The 18,938-nt window shown below is 39.1% G+C and overlaps 1 protein-coding gene across 4 annotated transcripts in view; it reads right to left on the minus strand.

Annotated features, from left to right (window-relative positions):
• Positions 1 to 18,938, minus strand: part of PIBF1 (progesterone immunomodulatory binding factor 1) — a 243,657-nt gene that overhangs the window by 171,757 nt on the left and 52,962 nt on the right. For all 4 annotated transcript variants that reach the window (XR_008685998.2, XM_055426452.2, XM_055426450.2 and 1 more), the window contains exon 9: positions 17,696 to 17,821. Coding sequence is in view for 3 of the 4 variants with exons in the window: in XM_055426452.2 (XP_055282427.2) it covers positions 17,696 to 17,821 (126 nt within the window). In the remaining variant the exon portion in view is untranslated. The remainder of the gene's footprint in view (positions 1 to 17,695; positions 17,822 to 18,938) is intronic.

Here is an 18,938-nt window from a genome sequence, read left to right on the forward strand (position 1 = left end):
GAACAAAAAAGGGACTGAAACTGGCTGTTTATAAGACAAGTTTACTTATTAGAAAAGCATCTGAATTAATCTCCCCTATCTTCAGATTGCTTTCTTGGAGCAGTTGTGAAGAGATATCCCACGCCCAAGGTAAGAGAAACCCAAATAAGACGGTAGGTATTGCGAGGGGGCATCAGAGGGCAGACACACTGAAATCATAATCACAGGAAACTAGTCGATTTGATCACATGGACCACAGCCGAATGTGGTCCACTGGAGAAGGGAATGGCAAACCACTTCAGTATACTTGCCTTGAGAACCCCATGAACAGTAACAAAGGGCAAAATGATAGGATACTGAATGAGGAATTCCACAGGTCAGTAGGTGCCCAGTATGCTACTGGAGATCAGTGGAGAAGTAACTCTAGAAGGAATGAAGGGATGGAGCAAAACCAAAACCAATACCCAGTTGTGGATGTGACTGGTGATAGAAACAAGGTCCGGTGCTGTAAAGACAATATTGCATAGGAACCTGGAATGTTAGGTCCATGAATCAAGGCAAATTGGAAGTGGTCAAACAGGAGATGGCAAGAGTGAACATAGACATTCTAGGAATCAGTGAACTAAAATGGACTGGAATGGGTGAATTTAACTCAGATGACCATTATATCTACTACTGTGGGCAGGAATCCCTTAGAAGAAATGGAGTAGCCATCATGGGCAACAAAAGAGTCCGAAATGCAGGACTTGGATGCAATCTTAAAAACAACAGAATGATTTCTGTTCATTTCCAAGGCAAAAGATTCAATATTACAGTAATCCAGGCCTATGCCCCAACCAGTAACACTGAAGAAACCAAAGTTGAACGGTTCTATGAAGACCTACAAGACCTTTTAGAACTAACACCCAAAAAAGATGTCCTTTTCATTCTAGGGGACTGGAATGCAAAAGTAGGAAGTCAAGAAACACCTGGAGTAACAGGCAAATTTGGCCTTGGAGAACAGAATGAAGCAGGGCAAAGGCTAATAGAGTTTTGCCAAGAGAGCGCACTGGTCATAGCAAACACCCTCTTCCAACAACACAAGAGAAGACTCTACACATCGACATCACCAGATGGTCAACACCGAAATCAGATTGATTATATTCTTTGCAGCCAAAGATGGAGAAGCTCTATACAGTTAGCAAAAACAAGACCAGGAGCTGACTGTGGCTCAGATCATGAACTCCTTATTGCCAAATTCAGACTTGAATTGAAGAAAGTAGGGAAAACCACTAGACCATTCAGATATGACCTAAATCATATCCCTTATGATTGATTATACAGTGGAAGTGAGAAATAGATTTAAGGGACTAGATCTGATAGATAGAGTGCCTGATGAACTCTGGACGGAGGTTCATGACATTGTACAGGAGACAGGGACCAAGACCATCCCCATGGAAAAGAAATGCAGAAAAGCAAAATGGCTGTCTGAGGAGGCCTTACAAATAGCTGTGAAAAGAAGAGAAGCAGAAAGTAAAGGAGAAAAGGAAAGATATAAGCATCTGAATGCAGAGTTCCAAAGAATAGCTAGGAGAGATAAGAAAACCTTCCTCAGAGATCAATGCAAAGAAATAGAGGAAAACAACAGAAAAGGAAAAACAAGAGATCTTTTCAAGAAAATTAGAGATTCCAAGGGAACATTTCATGCAAAGATGGACTTGATAAAGGACAGAAATGGTATGGACCTAACAGAAGCAGAAGATATTTTGAAGAGGTGGCAAGAATACACAGAAGAACTGTACAAAAAAGATCTTCAAGACCAAGATAGTCACGATAACGTGATCACTGACCTAGAGCCAGACATCTTGGAATGTGAAGTCAAGTGGGCCTTAGAAAGCATCACTACAAACAAAGCTAGTGGAGGTGATGGAATTCCAGTTGAGCTATTTCAAATCTTGAAAGGTGATGCTGTGAAAGTGCTGCACTCAATATGCCAGCAAATTTGGAAAACTCAGCAGCGGCCATAGGACTGGAAAAGGTCAGTCTTCATTCCAATCCCAAAGAAAGGCAATGCCAAAGAATGCTCAAACTACTGCACAATTGCACTCATCTCACACGCTAGTAAAGTCATGCTCAAAATTCTCCAAGCCAGGCTTCAGCAATATGGGAACCGTGAACTCCCAGATGTTCAAGCAGGTTTTAGAAAAGGCAGAGGCACCAGAGATCAAATAGCCAACATCCGCTGGATCATGGAGAAAGCAAGAGAGTTCCAGAAAAACATCTATGTCTGCTTCATTGACTATGCCAAAGCCTTTGACTGTGTGGATCAAAATAAACTGTGGAAAATTCTGAAAGAGATGGGAATCCCAGACCACCTGACCTGCCTCTTGAGAAACCTGTATGCAGATCTGGAAGCAACAGTCAGAACTGTACATGGAACAACAGACTGGTTCCAAATAGAAAAAGGAGTACGTCAAGGCTGTATATTGTCACCTTGCTTATTTAACTTATATGCAGAGTACATCACGAGGAACGCTGGGCTGGAAGAAGCACAAGCTGGAATCAAGATTGCTGGGAGAAATATCAATAACCTCAGATATGCAGAGGACACTACCTTTATGGCAGAAAGTGAAGAGGAACTCAAAAGCCTCTTGATGAAAGTGAAAGAGGAGAGTGAAAAGGTTGGCTTGAAGCTCAATATATATTCAGAAAACAAGGATCATGGTATCTTGTCCCATCACTTCATGGGAAATAGATGGGAAAACAGTGCAAACAGTGTCAGACTTTATTTTTTGGGGCTCCAAAATCACTGCAGATGCTGATTGCAGCCATGAAATTAAAAGACGCTTACTCCTTGGAAGGAAAGTTATGACCAACCTTGATAGTATACTTTGCCAACCAAGGTCCGTCTAGTCAAGGCTATGGTTTTACCTGTGGTCATGTATGGATGTGAGAGTTGGACTGTGAAGAAAGTTGATCGCCAAAGAATTGATGTTTTTGAACTGTGGTGTTGGAGAAGTCTCTTGAGAGTCCCTTGTACTGCAAGGAGATCCAACCAGTCCATTCTAAAGGAGATCGATCCTGGGTGTTCATTGGAAGGATTGATGCTAAAGCTGAAACTGCAATACTTTGGCCACCTCATGCAACGAGTTGACTCACTGGAAAAGACTCTGATGCTGGGAAAGGTTGGGGGCGGGAGGAAAAGGGGACAACGCAGAATGAGATGGCTGGATGGCATCACCGACTCTGTGGACATGAGTTTGAGTGAACTCCGGGAGTTGGTGATGGACAGGGAGGCCTGGCGTGCTGTGATTCATGGGGTCGCGGAGAGTCGGACACAACTGAGCGACTGAACTGAACTGAACTGAACCTTCAGATTCTTCCTTCAGGGCAAAACATACAATTGCTCATTTGTATTTGTTTTTAAGATGGCATGAAATAAAAGAATTCTAAGTGGATTATCTGCTATCATACAATCAATGACTTGACAAGTGAATCAACAGGACATGAAAGAAAAGAGCAAAGAAGAAATTTTATGTAACAAACTTTCTCGGGAGATGTTAGGCATTCTAAGAGTGGAAACTTACTGAGATTACTGTAAATGAACAAGCTAGACTTTTCCTCCCTTTATGTTAGCTGGTTCCCAGGTAGATTTTTTTCATTTTATAGATGTGGAAAATTCAGCCAAAAGTAGATAAATGATCTTTTAAAATTATAAAAAAGGTAAGTACCAAAATGCAAAACACTTGCTCCATTAATGTGTTGAGGTTTAAGAAGTAGCTGATGGAATAAAATGGAATATATTAAAATGAAACTAGGTGACTCTGGTGGACGGTTAACTGAGTGACTATAAATGTCAATTCCCAAGCCAGGTCCTGATTAAATCCATCTTATTACAAATCTGGTACAGGTTTTCACTTCATCTAAACCCATAGTCTGATTTCTCTAAAGTAGGAATAAATCATTCTTTTGCTAAACAAGTGTTTATTGAGCACTTACTATAAATCAGACATTGGCACAGGGGAGTGTAACACTGAACAGATGAAAGTCCTTACTCATGTGGAGACTGCATTGCAGTAGGGAAGAAACCAAACATATGCCAGTAGGTCCTAAGTTCTTGGAGAAAAATAAAGCAGAGAAGGGGCTAACGAGTGCGGGGGAGCAAGTACAGGAGAAGAGGGGGCTTTCAGAGTTTTAAACAGACTCATCAGGAAAAACAGAGAGAGCAAGTGACATCTGAAGGTGTGGAAAAAGTGAGGAGATAGGGCTCCAGGACATCCAGGAGTGGTGGTTAAGCAGTGGGAACAGTAAATAAAAAGGAGGTGGGAAACATGCCTAACAGTCAGGGGAAGAGGAGGCAAGTGTCTAGAACAGAGGCTGTGAAAGAAAGGTGGGGATACTAGGCATAGATCATGTAGTTATCACAGGCCATATTAATCACTTATAACTTCGTTTTTAATCATTTAAACTTTGATGGAGTAAGATGGAATGCCTTTTTACCTGAGCAGAGGAGTGATCCAGTTTGACCTACTGTTTAACAGGAACACAGAAGGAAGATGGGGGACCACTTAAGGGGCTCTTGCAGTAATCAGAGCAAGAGACAATGGTAGCTTGAACCGAGACTATATCTGTGAGATGATAAAAGATCAATAAATTCTGAAGACACAATCAAAAGTATCTTAGAATGAATAAAACATGGAAAATAAGAAAGAGATTTTGAAAAGGACCTCAGGTTTTTGTTCTGAGTGAGAAGACTACAGCTGTCTTTAATTGCACTGGGTCAGACTGGAGCAGGGAGAAGGAAATGGCAACCCACTCTAGTACTCTCGTCTGGAAAATCCCATGGATGGAGGAGCCTGGTAGGCTGCAGTCCATGGGGTTGCTAAGAGTTGGACACTACTGAGCGACCTCACTTTCACTTTTCCTTTCGTGCATTGGAGAAGGAAATGGCAACCCACTCCAGTATTCTTGCCTGGAGAATCCCAGGGACGGGGGAGCCTGGTGGGCTGCCGTCTATGGGGTTGCACAGAGTCGGACACGACTGAAGTGACTTAGTCTGCAGCAGCAGACTGAGGCAGATCTAGGTTGAAGGGACAGAAGTTTGCTTCTAGACACGTTAAATTAAAGATGCTTATTAGATAACCAAGTGGAAACGCCATGGAGGCAGCTGCAAAAGATGTCAAGGAGACAGGGAGGACCAGTAAAGAAAATGAGGAGGGACAGCCAGTGAGGAAGGGCAAAAGCCATGGCGCAGGATCTTGGAAGGCAGTTAGACTATGTTTCCAGGAAGAGGGAGTGATCAACTGTACTCAATATTGCTGTGGTCAAGTAAGATGAGAACTAAGAACCCAACCACTACACTTTGGGCAACATGGTCTCTGGGGGCTTTGGTAAGAGTAGCTTTGTTAGATTGGTATGGGGGAGGGGACAAAGCTTGGTAGTGGAATTTTAAAATGGGGTAAAGAATGAGTAGTCATGTACGGATGTGAGAGTTGGACAATGAAAAAGGCTGAGTGTCAAAAAATTGATGCTTTTGAACTGTGGTGCTGGAAAAGAGTCTGGAGAGCTCATTGGAGAGAAGAGAGATCCAACGAGTCCATCCTAAAGAAAATCAACCCTGAATATTCACTGGAAGTACTGATGCTTAAGCTGAAGCTCCAATTCTTTGGCCACTTGAGGCAAAGCGCCAACTCACTGGAAAACCCTGATGCTGGGAAAGACTGAAGGCGGGAGGAGAAGGGGACGACAGAGGATGAGATGGTTGGCATTACTGACATGAATTTGAACAAACTCTGGGAGTTGGTGAAGGACAGGGAAGCTTGGCATGCTGCAGGCCATGGGGTTGCAAAGAGTCGGACACGACTGACTGACAACAATAACAAAGAATGAGCATATAAACTCTTTGCAGGAATCTGGCCACAAAGCAGAGCAACGAAATGGGGGCAGTGGTTAGAAATTGGCGGTTAGAGTGGGAAGTGGAGATACAGAGGTTTTTTAAAGCTAGGAGAAACAACATGCTTATACATGGGAAAAGGGGGAAACTGCCAGTATAGGAGACAGAAGGGAGAGCTAGTGGAGAGTGCCGTTGTGCAGCAGAGAGGGGACGGGCTCAAGTTACAGGTGCAGAGCCTGGGACTCAGGAGAGGAGTCTCAGAGAGGCAGGCCCTGTCAAAAATGCCATTTTATAGAAAAATAAAGGTCCCTTCTCTAATTTTCAAAATTACAAATGCTTTTATACAGTTCTCATAATTCACACTCAGCCTTCAAGTGTGAAGTAGGGTTTGTGTGCATATGTGTGTGCTAAGTTGCTTTAGTCATGTGCAACTCTTTGAGACCGGGTAGACTGTAGCCCACCAGGCTCCTCTGTCCATGGCTCTTCTGTCCACGGGGATTCTCTAGGCGAGAATACTGGAGTGAATTGCCATGCCCTCCTCCAGGGGATCTTCCTGAACCATGGATCAAACCCCCATCTCTTACGTCTCCTGCGTTGGCAGGCAGATTCTTTATCACTAGTGCCACCTGCGAAGCCTTCAAGATTTGCAAATTCTCTGTAAAGGCTGAGATTCTTTTCCAAAAACGTTACCACTAAAATTAGTCTCAGTAAGAAATTTTTTGTCAATTTTCATAGCCTTGGCCAGTAAGATGGGAATCTTCATTACATTATAAAGTCAGAGGTATCTAGTTTCACCAGTTAAAACGTCTACAATTACAGAAAAATCACAACCTCTCAGTGTCTCAGTTTCTACATTTGTAAAATGGAGATACTAATACCTACAATCTCATAAAATGCCCCATTTAATTCTCTCCACAATGTATGTGATACATCTATTTATATATATATATACATTTATGCATATATATGCTACTATAAATAGTAGCTATAGTTAGTGTGTAATCTAAACATGAAAATCTAGGGGAGGGGAGAGATAGGTGTATGAGATTAGAAGACACAAACTATTATGTATAAAATAAATAAGCCTAAGAATATATTGTACAGCACAGGGAACTACAGCCATGATTTTGTAATCAGTTTGCATTGAGTGTGATAAAAAGGCTGAATTACTATGCTGGACACCAGAAGCTAATATAATACTACAAGTCAATTACACTTAATAAAAAATTTAAAAAATATAAAGGTATTCATTTAGAGAATGACAATTAAGGCAATGCTTCCCAATATTTTTTATTGTATAAAAATAAAACGATAATATTTGTAAGTGTACCCTGGGGAAAACAGAGTAAACTCCTACAGAAGCTTCAGCAGCCTAAGATCCCTTCTTGCCTCAGGGTCTTTCCTGAGGGCTGAGGGGAGTTATATCTGGGGCACAGTAGAGAAAATTCCTAGTTATAAACTATGTGATCTTATTGTTGAAAGACATTGAAAAAGACACAAACAAGTGGAGAGATGTTCTGTGCTCATGGACTCAAGAATTAACATTGTTGAAATGTCCTTATTACCTATAGTGGTCTAAAGTTCAAGGTAATCCCTATCAAAACCCCAAGGATATTTTTTTATAGAAACAGAAAAAAGTTTTCTAAAAATCACATAGACCCACAAAAGATCTCAAATAGCCAAAGCAATCCCGGGAAAAAGGAACACAACTGTAGGTATCACACATCCTGCCTTCAACCTATACTACAAAGCCACGGTAATCAAAACAGAATGGTACTGGCAGAAAAAGAGATACATGGATCAGTGTTACAATATAGAGAGCCCAGAAATAAACTGATACATGTGGAATGACAAAGGAGCAAAGAACATACAGTAGAGAAAAGACTGCCTCCTCAATAATTGGTGTTGTGAAAACTGGACAGCCACATGCAAAAATACTATTTCACATCATATACAAAATTTACTCAAAATGGATTAAAAATCTGAATGTAAGACCTGAAAAACGTAAAACTCTTCAAAGAAAACATAACCAGTATGCTCTCTGACATCAACTTTAGCAATATTTTTCTAGACATGTCTTTTCAGGCAAGGGAAACAAAGGCAAAAATGAACAAATAGATACTATTAAATTAATAACCTGCATAGTGAAGAAAATCATCAATAATACAACAATGATCCTACTGAATGGGAGAAGAAGCTTATAAATGATATATACAACAAGGGATTAATATACAAAATATATAAAGAGCTCATACAACTCAATAACAAAAAACAACCTAACTAAAAATGGGCAGAAGAGCTTAACAGACATTTTTCAAAGGAAGACATACAGGTGCTCAATAGGTACATGAAAAGATGTTCAAAATCACCAATTATTAGAGAAATGCAAATCGAAACCACAATGAGCTATTGCCTTACACCTGACAAGAACAACTATTATCAAAAAGACAAGAAATAACAAGTGTTGAAGAGGATGTGGAGAAAAGGGACTCCTTAATCACTGCTGGTGGGAATGTAAATTGGTGCAGCAACTATGGAAGACAGTATGAAGATTCCTCAAAAAACTAAGAACAGAACTCCCATATGATCCCGTTTATCTCACTTTTGGATATATAGTCTAAGAACAAGAAAACACTAATTTGAAGACACACACACACACACAATGGAATAGTGCTCAGAATGAAAAAGGGATGAAATCTTGCCATTTGCAATAACATGGATGGACCTTGAGGTTATTATGCCAAATGAAGTACGTCAGATGGAGAAAGACAAATATTGTATGATCTAACTAGGTGGACTATAAAAAACTAGTAAATAAATAAAAACAAAGTAAATGAACAAACCAAACCAAACAGAAACAAACAATCATACAGAGAACAGTGTGGTGGTTACTAGAGGAGAAAGGGAAGGGAAGGGAAAAATGGGTAAAAGTGACCAACTGTATGATGACAGATGGAAAACAAAGTTTTGCTGGTGAGTATGTTGCAGGGTATCCGTATACACTGCTGTACACAAGCAGATATACACAACTGTATACACGAAACTTCATATAATGTCAAAAATCAAATGCAACCCCAATAATAACAAAATAAATAATAAAATTAAAATTGTTTTAATGAACAACAGACAATATGATCTTAGAGAAGGTACTTTGGAGCTTGATCAGAGTTGTCATATCTGTAAAACGTCAGGAATTAATTATTATCTTCCTTTCTCAATTTTGTCTATAACCTTGAGTTAATGGCCATGTCTAACTATTCACCTCTCTGAGACTAGGCAAGCAGAAGAGCTGAATCATTCTTGTTCACTTCCTGCCAATCACCAGGTCTTGTCAATTCCACTATAAATATTCTTTCAACTTTTATTTTCTCTTTCCATTTTTCATATTCACTTAAATTTCGCAACTGTCTCCTTACCAGTCTTCCTGCCTTCATGTCCTTTACAATCATAATCCACCTCACACTGCAACCGTGGTTACAAAAAATGAATATGTCATCTCATTCTTTTACTATAAAATCTCCCAAAATAACCTGACAATAGAACATTTAAAAATCTGACCCTACTCTTCAACCAGCCTCCCTCACCATCCTATGAACTAAACAGTGCAGGCAAATCTAAGTTTTTGCATAACCAAACTCTCACTGCTTCACACCTGGAACACCCTAAACACCTTGAAAATTCTTAAATATTATCAATTAAGACCCTAAACACCTTGAAAATTCTTAAATATTATTAATTAAGCAGTGAACGCCTGTGGTAATCACCTACAGGGCATAAAGAAAATAATTTATAATAAAAAATAGCTAATAATAAAACTTCATTTACAATTATTTGAGAAGTTATCTGTAAAGCCACATACTTTCAGAATAGTCTAACTGCAAAGACAATATAAATATGGTTAAGTTTTTTCATAAAAGAACTTTAAAAATATACAGGGCATCCCTGGCAGTCCAGTGGTTTAAAAAGACCCTGTGCTCAAGACTCCATGTTCCCATTTCAGGGAGCATGAGTTCAATCCCTGGTGGGAAGATCCCCCTGTCATGTGGCATGCTCCTCCCCTCCACCCTGTATACAGATATCTGTTAAGATATGAGTGAAAGAAGTAGGCTTGTTTAAGCGCTAATGAGGGCATATACTTCACAAATCATGAATGGAATCCCTGTACACTAGTTGCAATTCACCTATTGTAATGGGTTATGTATACTCAACTAACTTTTGTAAATAAACAGGTTCAAGATTCAAAGGTACTTAATATCACTCTGAGATTCTATGCAAAACTTAAGTTTTTCATTTCTTTAAATTTCTTTTTGAGTATTTTGAAAGATGATAAATTGTGGTCAAGATGGTTTTCAGTGATATGGTGGGAAAATAAAATCACTAAAGCAATACTAATGGTTACACTTAAAAGCATAATTTTGATCTCCTTTCCCTACTGCCTTCCCCCTTTTAAATAACCATAGAGCAATTTACATTCTCATATTTTTCAGTGCAGAAAAAAGAGTATAACGAGCATCTCTCACAAACTCTTCTTTACTCAATTCTTTTTACAGTATTACTATGCATATAGCTCTTTCTGTGGTTATAATGAGACTATAATAATGAATCAGTTTTACGTTCTGGAAAAACTTAATCAGCTGAATTTATCTCCTCTTATTTCACCATCTCACAATATTAATCAACATTAAGTCATTCATTTAATGCAGAAATTTACACTGAAACAAATGGCATGCAGACCCTCCATGCTTATAGTCTTATTTTAATGAAAATGGTTCAAAGCCATGGAAATCAATACTTCAGAATAATTATGTATTTTATAATACTGCCTTTTAGTGATGATAAACAATTCCAGGGCTTCCCTGGTGGCTCAGATGGTGAAGAACTTGCTGGCCATGCAGGAGACTTGGGTTTGACCCCCGGGTCAGGAAGATCCCCTAAAGAAAGGAATGGCTACCTACTCCAGTATTCTTGCTTAGAGAATCTCATGGACAGAGGAGTCTGGTGGGCTACAGACCATGGGGTTGCAAACAGTCGAACACGATTTGGCAACTGAACACACAGGCATGCAAACAATTCCATAATGTTACCAGTTTTCTTTTATATAATGCTTATTTTACTTAAATTGTCAACATAATGGATAAAAGAAATTTTTAAAGCATTTCTCATAAATAAAAGGTACCTAATACACTCAATATGCCTGCAAATTTGGAAAACTCAGCAGTGGCCATAGGACTAGAAAAGGTCAGTCTTCATTCCAATCGCAAAGAAAGGCAATGCCAAAGAATGCTCAAACTACCGCACAATTGCACTCATCTCACACGCTAGTAAAGTCATGCTCAAAATTCTCCAAGCCAGGCTTCAGCAATACGTGAACTGTGAACTTCCAGATGTTCAAAAAGGTTTTAGAAAAGGCAGAGGCACCAGAGATCAAATTGTCAACATCTGCTGGACCATGGAGAAGGCAAGAGAGTTCCAGAAAAACATCTATGTCTGCTTCATTGACTATGCCAAAGCCTTTGACTGTGTGGATCACAATAAACTGTCTGAAAGAGATGGGAATCCCAGACCACCTGACCTGCCTCTTGAGAAACCTGTATGCAGGTCAGGAAGCAACAGTTAGAACTGGACATGGAACAACAGACTGGTTCCAAATAGGAAAAGGAGTACGTCAAGGTTGTATATTGTCACCCTGCTTATTTAACTTAAATGCAGAGTACATCATGAGGAACGCTGGGCTGGAAGAAGCACAAGCTGGAATCAAGATTGCCGGGAGAAATATCAATAACTTCAGATATGCAGATGACACCACCCTTATGGCAGAAAGTGAAGAGGACTTCAAAAGTTTCTTGATGAAAGTGAAAGAGAAGAGTGCAAAGGTTGGCTTGAAGCTCAACATTCAGAAAACAAAGATCATGGCATCTGGTCCCATCACTTCATGGGAAATAGATAGGGAAACAGTGGAAACAGTGTCAGACTTTATTTCTTTGGGCTCCAAAATCACTGCAGATGCTGATTGCAGCCATGAAATTAAAAGACGCTTACTCCTTGGAAGGAAAGTTATGACCAACCTTGATAGCATATTAAAAAGCAGAGACATTACTTTGCCAACCAAGGTCCGTCTAGTCAAGGCTATGGTTTTTCCAGGGGTCATGTATGGATGTGAGAGTTGGACTATGAAGAAGGCTGATCGCCGAAGAATGGATGCTTTTGAACTGTGGTGTTGGAGAAGACTCTTGAGAGTCCCTTGTACTGCAAGGAGATCCAACCAGTCCATTCTAAAGGAGATCAGTCCTGGATGTTCATTGGAAGGACTGATGCTAAAGCTGAAACTCCAATACTTTGGCCACCTCATGCGACGAGTTGACTCACTGGAAAAGATTCTGATGCTGTGAGGGATTGGGGGTGGGAGGAGAAGGGGACAACAGAGAATGAGATGGCTGGATGGCATCACCGACTCGATGGACATGAGTTTGAGTGAACTCCGGGAGTTGGTGATGGACAGGGAGGCCTGGCGTGCTGTGATTCATGGAGTCGCGGAGAGTCGGACACGACTGAGTGACTGAACTGAAATACCATTTATATACACCTTTACATACACCTGTACTTTTTACATATTTTATCTCTTTTAGAACTTACAGATCACCCTGTGAAATATAGTAGCTCATTTTATAAAACAAAAAATTAAACTTCAGTTATATTAAGTGACATGTTCACTCAGCTAATACAGTCGTACAGCCAGAATTTGTCTCATTCCAAATCTCTCTCACACTATACTCCCTGTTTAGGGAATAATGCTTTTCTTCCAAATGTACAAGAGGGTCCAACTAAGTAAGAAGTCTTTTATATAATAAATCTCACTACCAGAGTGAGTTTCACTCATTATTTCACACAGCTCCCAAGTATCAAAGAAGAAAAAAGTCCAGAAAAAGACAAGAAACCTACCTCTTAGACTGAGCCATTGCATGCATACACATTATAATTCCAAATAAAGTATTTTCAGTTTAGTTCAGTCGCTCAGTCGTGTCCAACTCTTTACGAGCCCATGAATCGCACAAAGCCAGGCCTCCCTGTCCATCACCAACTCCTGGAGTTTACCCAAACCCATGTCCATTGAGTTGGTGATGCCATCCAACCATCTTATCCTCTGTCATCCCCTTCTCCTCCTGCCCTCAATCTTTCCCGGCATCAGGGTCTTTTCAAATGAGTCAGCTCTTCGCATCAGGTGGCCAAAGTACTGGAATTTTAGATGTACCCAAATACATAAGTTCTCTTTTTGCTTATCTCAGCCATTTCTTAAGTCTTTATCCCTTATTTTCTCTTCCTCTTGCCTCTCAACCCCTTAACTTCACAAACTACTGGTATGACTGACTGCAGAGGCAGATCAAGATTGGATGGAATGAGTTCCATCTTTCTTTTACATCTAAGAAGAGAAAATAAAAGGCACTCTTTCTCTTCTTTAAAGGAGGAATATTACTTCATTAAATCTCAACCCTTCAATACCTATTTTTTTTCTCCCATTATGGTTCATTGTTGTTGCTGTTTAGTCACTCAGTTGTGTCCAAATCTTTCATGACTCCATGGACTGCAGCCTGCCAGGCTCCTCTCTCCATGGAATTTTTCAGGCAAGAATACTAGAGTGGGTTATCATTTCCTTCTCCAGGCGATCTTCCCAACTCAGGAATCAAACTCACATTTCCTGCATTGGCAGGTTGATTCTTCACCAGTGAACCATCAGGGAAGCCCATTATGGTTTATTACAGGATACTGAATATAGTACCCTGTAATATACAGTACAATCTTGTTTCTTTTACAGAGTAGTTTGTATCTGTTAATCCTAAATTCCTAATTTTTCCCTGCCCTCCCTTTGGTAACCCTAAGTTTATTTTCTATGTCTGTGAGAATGTTTCTGTATTGTAAATAAGTTCATTTGTATTATATTTTAGATTCTACATATACCTGAAGTCATACAGTATTCATCTTTGTCTGTCTGCCTTACTTCACTTAATATGATAATCTTTAGGTCCATCCATGGTGCTGCAATATGGGGGCAATGTTTCATTCTTTTTCATGGCTGAGTACTATTTCATTAGAACTGCTATGAACATGTGCATGCACCTATCTTTTTCAGTTATAGAGCTTTCTCCAGATACATGCCCAGGAGTAGGAATGCTGAATCATATAGCAATTATTTTTAGATTTTAAAGGAATCTCCATTGTTTTCCATGGTGGGTACAACCAATTTATATTCCCACCGACAATGTAGGAGGTTCCCTTTTCTCCACACCCTCTCTAACATTTTTGTTAATTTTAGACTTTTTAATGATGGCCATTCTGACTGGTGTGAAGTGACACTTCACTGTAGTTTTGAATTGCATTTCTCTAATAATTAGACATGTTGAGCATCTTTTCATGTGTCTATTGGCCATCTGTGTGTCTTCTTTGGATGTCTATTTAGGTCTTTTGCTCATTATTCGATTGGGTTGTTTGCTTTTTTCTTATTGGGTTATATGAATTATTTGTATATTTTAGAAATGAAGCCTCTGTTGTACTGTATGCAAATATTTTCTCCCATTATATATGCCATTTTTTTCATTTTGTTTATGGTTTCCTTTGTTATGCACAAGTTTATATGTTTGATTAGGTACATTTGTTTATTTTTGCTTTTACGTCTATTGACTTAAGAGACTGATTGCTACGACTTATGTCAGAGAATATTTTGCGTATTTCTCTTCTAGGGGGTTTACGGTGTCATGACTTATATTTAAGTCTTTGAAAAGGCACTCTTTTATAATATCCCCCATTGCATAGAAAACAAACCAAAAGCAAAACATATTTCTCTAATCTTATTTAACTTTCTCCTAAAAATGCTTATTGCCCAAGAGGCAAGGAGACTAAGTACATACATGCAAATGTAAGTACTTTTCCCATTTTAATTCATATTGTAATAGCATATTTTGATGAAGTAAAAGTAATCAACATAAACATCTAAGTCCAGAGCAAGTGATCAATTTGCTCAGACACAAAAACACCTAAATGAGTACTCTTGTGTTTTCTGGATCTCATGTTTCATAATAAGGAACACTAAAACCCTTTCCTTAATTATTTTAAGTTTCAAAGGAAATAATTTACAATTTATTTTTACCTTGTGAAAGACAAGTGGGATGTAAGCTCTAACTACAGTTAAATCCTCCAGGAATGAGGAAACTGGGATTCAAAAGAATTCAGCCACATAAAACACAGGGTTAGATTATTGTGAGGTTAATAAAATGATACAGGTGAGCCTGTATCACAGCTGGCTGGGGGCCCTGGCTGCAGTCTGGCTCCACCTGGTGGCAACCACCCACCCTAGATTCACTATCATGCAGTCATCCTGGTGGCTGACTGGGGTAGGAACTCCCTGACTAGGTGGCATCCACTTTGACGTGCCTATGGAGTCAGAACATAGGGGAAAAGGAAACCTGCTCAATTTCCCTGCCTCCAGAAATGGTTCCATCATGTGTTCCCCAACCCACTGCTACCAATCATTTTAGAGAAGAGCGGCTAGTTTACATCAATGTGTTCCGTTCCGTTCCGTTCTGTCGCTAGTCGTGTCCGACTCTTTGCGACCCCGTGGACTGTAGCCTACCAGGCTTCTCCGTCCATGGGATTCTCCAGGCAAGAATACTGGAGTAGGTTACCGTTTCCTTCTCCAGGGGATCTTCCCGACCCAGGGATCGAACCCGGGTCTCCCGCATTGGAGGCAGACGCTTTAACCTCTGAGCCACCAGGGAAGCCCACATCAATGTGTAAATACATGTAAATTTGTAAATACAATTTGTAAATTGCATTTGTTATTTGTAAATACAAACTGCAAATACATGAGCTGTATTTTAAAGGGCTTGAGAAAAAACAAAAACACCATCACCACCAATAACAACAACAAAAACTAAAATATCAGTACGTTCTCAAAATGACTACATACTAAGGTTTATGTGGCTATGTGCACTATTTGGAAGTAATCATGCATGTTATCAAAGAAACAATCCCATAAATTTTTAAGATTTTTAAGTTGACCAATAAAAGCCTTTATTACAAAATCCATAACTGAACTGAGTCACAGGACTAAGAGTACTTATTTGTAAAAGAGAACAGTAGCATTGCCTATGCCACAGGTTTAGCGCATGTCTGGATCTGTCTTCTAAGATTCGGACCTTATACAGTCAATTTTTCTATTTACACATGTCACAGACACTTAATGAAACCAAACTAAATTTGTCATATTTCTCAGGTAAAGCAATGCATTTTTCTGATGCTTTAAAGACTGCATCACTGTCCAAGGCTGCCCAATCAAGAACCTAGTGACATCCTTCTCACTCCCCGGTCCAATCTAGTCACCGAATCCTCCTACCTATCCAGTTTGCTTAGTTCTACCTCCTGAGCATTTTTCCCAGTCTGGCCCAATCCTCCCCGTCTCTGCTGCTACTATTGTAGTTCCATCATTACTTCCCACCTTGGTAAGGGAAGCAATCTCTAAAAGAGGCCTCCTTGTCTACAGCTTTATACACCCCCCATCTTCCTCCACATCACAGAATGGACTTTTTATATAAAGTCAGATCATATTACGCATAGTCTCAACATCTTTAACTGTTTACGATGTTAGACAATGGCTCAAATGCACAATTAGGACCCATTTCCCTCTTCTGCTTCATTTCTTACAACTCACTGCTTCTCAGTCTATGGGCTAACCATACTGAATTATTTGCAGTTTGTTCAAAAAAACTTCATTTGACTTGTCTCCAGGGTATGCATTAGTGCCCCTAATTTCCTTTCCTTCCATAACTGACAGTCATACTCTTAGTCACCATGGAGATGTTAGCATACGCATTTCTCCCTCCATGCTTCCCCAATTCCTCCCAGGGCTCAGTTAGATACACCTTGAGTCTATGTGGTCTCATTCTGAGTATCCTGCCGTTTGCTCTATTATCATCATACTTTTGCGCATTGTTCCTTTATTTTTCCATTAGACTGCCAGCTTTGTGAAGGCAAAGGTCACCACTGTATCTATGGCTCATGACATGTATCAGTACATGGTTGGTAAATATTTGCTAAATAAATTTATTGTTCTGAGAGTTCAAGTGTAAACTTCTCTAATACCAACCACAGTCTGATTTAAAGTCTTGCTTATTGGCAAAGATCAAACACACTCAAGTCAATGTTAATAAACTAGTATGACAATTAATTTCCAAATAAATTTCCCTCTAAATGTCAACTTTGAAAAGCCATATGAATCATAATGATGGTATATTAAAAAAACTGCTATTGAAATAAGTAGCATTTATTTTTCCCTTAATACTGCTAATCACTAAGGAAACCAGATATATGCTGATCTAAAAGTAACTGCATGGAAAAACCTATTCTTCTTTAAGGATTATCTAAAAATATGATTTCTTTTAGGTCCAGCAGCTAAACGAGGCATAAGCAATATTTCTTCTTATTATTCCAGTCTTTGAAATTTCCTGGAGAAATTACTGGCATGTTATATAGGAAGAACTAGTATCTCTTAGTTCTCATTTCCTTTTCATTTCTGTCCTTAATCTGGAACTAATATAAAGGCAAAAGGACAAGTTAACAGGGTAATAAAAACATAATAGGAATAACAGAATAAACAGGCAAACTCTGTTGTAAGCTAGTTATCAAAGACCTGAGAACTTTAATATTCCATTATACTTAGATTTAGATTTATGACAAACTTTATTTAACATATTAAAAAAAATTACATCATGAACTAAAGTTTAATTTCAATAAAACTATAAGCTTTAAACACCAATAAAATATCACAGAAATGCCGTACTTTTCATTTTTTTTTACCTGTTTTCCCGTTCATACATTTCCCTAGAGGCACTTCGGAGTTGATCGATTTCTTGATTAGTTTTCAATTTGATCTGTTCCAGTTCATCACGTAGTTTATTTTCATATTCTGTTTTATAATGGTCTCTGAAAGGAGTCAAAAGGAATATCCATTACTCTTTTTTTTTTTTTTTTTGGTAAAAGAAATAGGTCTTAGACCTTCATGTAAGATTTTAATACCTTACATCAAATATGCTCTACATACAATGTTCCTTAAAAAACAGTATTAGATACAAAGTTTTATAATTCCTAAAAACACTGTTTCAAAGTAGTTCCATCTAAGATTGCCTTTTAAACATATTGCCCCAAAGGCTTAATTACTATAAAAAATGTTAGTTCATGTTGGATAATTATTCATCTTCAAAAATATTTTACTAATAGTTTTTAATGCATATGGCCAAAGACTTTAAAACCAAAGCATTGTGGAATGCACTTCATTTAGAAATAATAATCTGATGTGGTGCATATTAGGGGACAATCTTAAAAAAAATAAAAAGACCCTCGTGGACTCTTTACAAAAACTTTCCTTCTAAGCACAACCACCACAGCCACTATGATCTCTTAGCAAAGTCACAAAGCATTAAATAGGGTATTAGCAGAAGCACCAGAGAAGGCAATGGCAAACCACTCCAGTACTCTTGCCTGGAAAATCCCATGGACGGAGGAGCCTGGAAGGCTGCAGTTCATGGAGTCGGACATTACTGAGCGACTTCATTTTCACTTTTCACTTTCATGCACTGGAGAAGGAAATGGCAACCCACTCCAGTGTTCTTGCCTGGAGAATCCCAGGGACGGGGGAGCCTGGTGGGCTGCCGTCTATGGGGTCGCACAGAGTCGGACACGACTGAAGTGACTTAGCAGCAGCAGCACAAACTGATGAAAAATACCACAAGCTGAGAAAAATGTTATGAATATATGAAGACTTAAAGGATAAAATTTAGAATTTTAGTTTTTGAAATGCTCACAAAAATGCTGATAAAATAAAAACCTTCTGAAGAGATATATATGGGGCATATAAATATATGGTGCCTCAGATGGTAAAGAATCTATCTGCAATGCAGGAGTCCTGGGTTCTATCTCTGTGTCAGGAAGATCCCCTGGAGTAGGAAATGGCAACCTACTCCAGGATTCTTGCTGGGAAATCCCATGGACAGAGGAGCCTGGCAGTCACAGTCCATGGGGCTGCAAAGAGTTGGACATGACT

Source organism: Moschus berezovskii, chromosome 13 (genome assembly GCF_049115385.1).
Source record: "Moschus berezovskii isolate FMDL1 chromosome 13, NW_MosBer_1.0, whole genome shotgun sequence".
Classification (NCBI taxonomy): Eukaryota; Metazoa; Chordata; class Mammalia; order Artiodactyla; family Moschidae; genus Moschus; species Moschus berezovskii.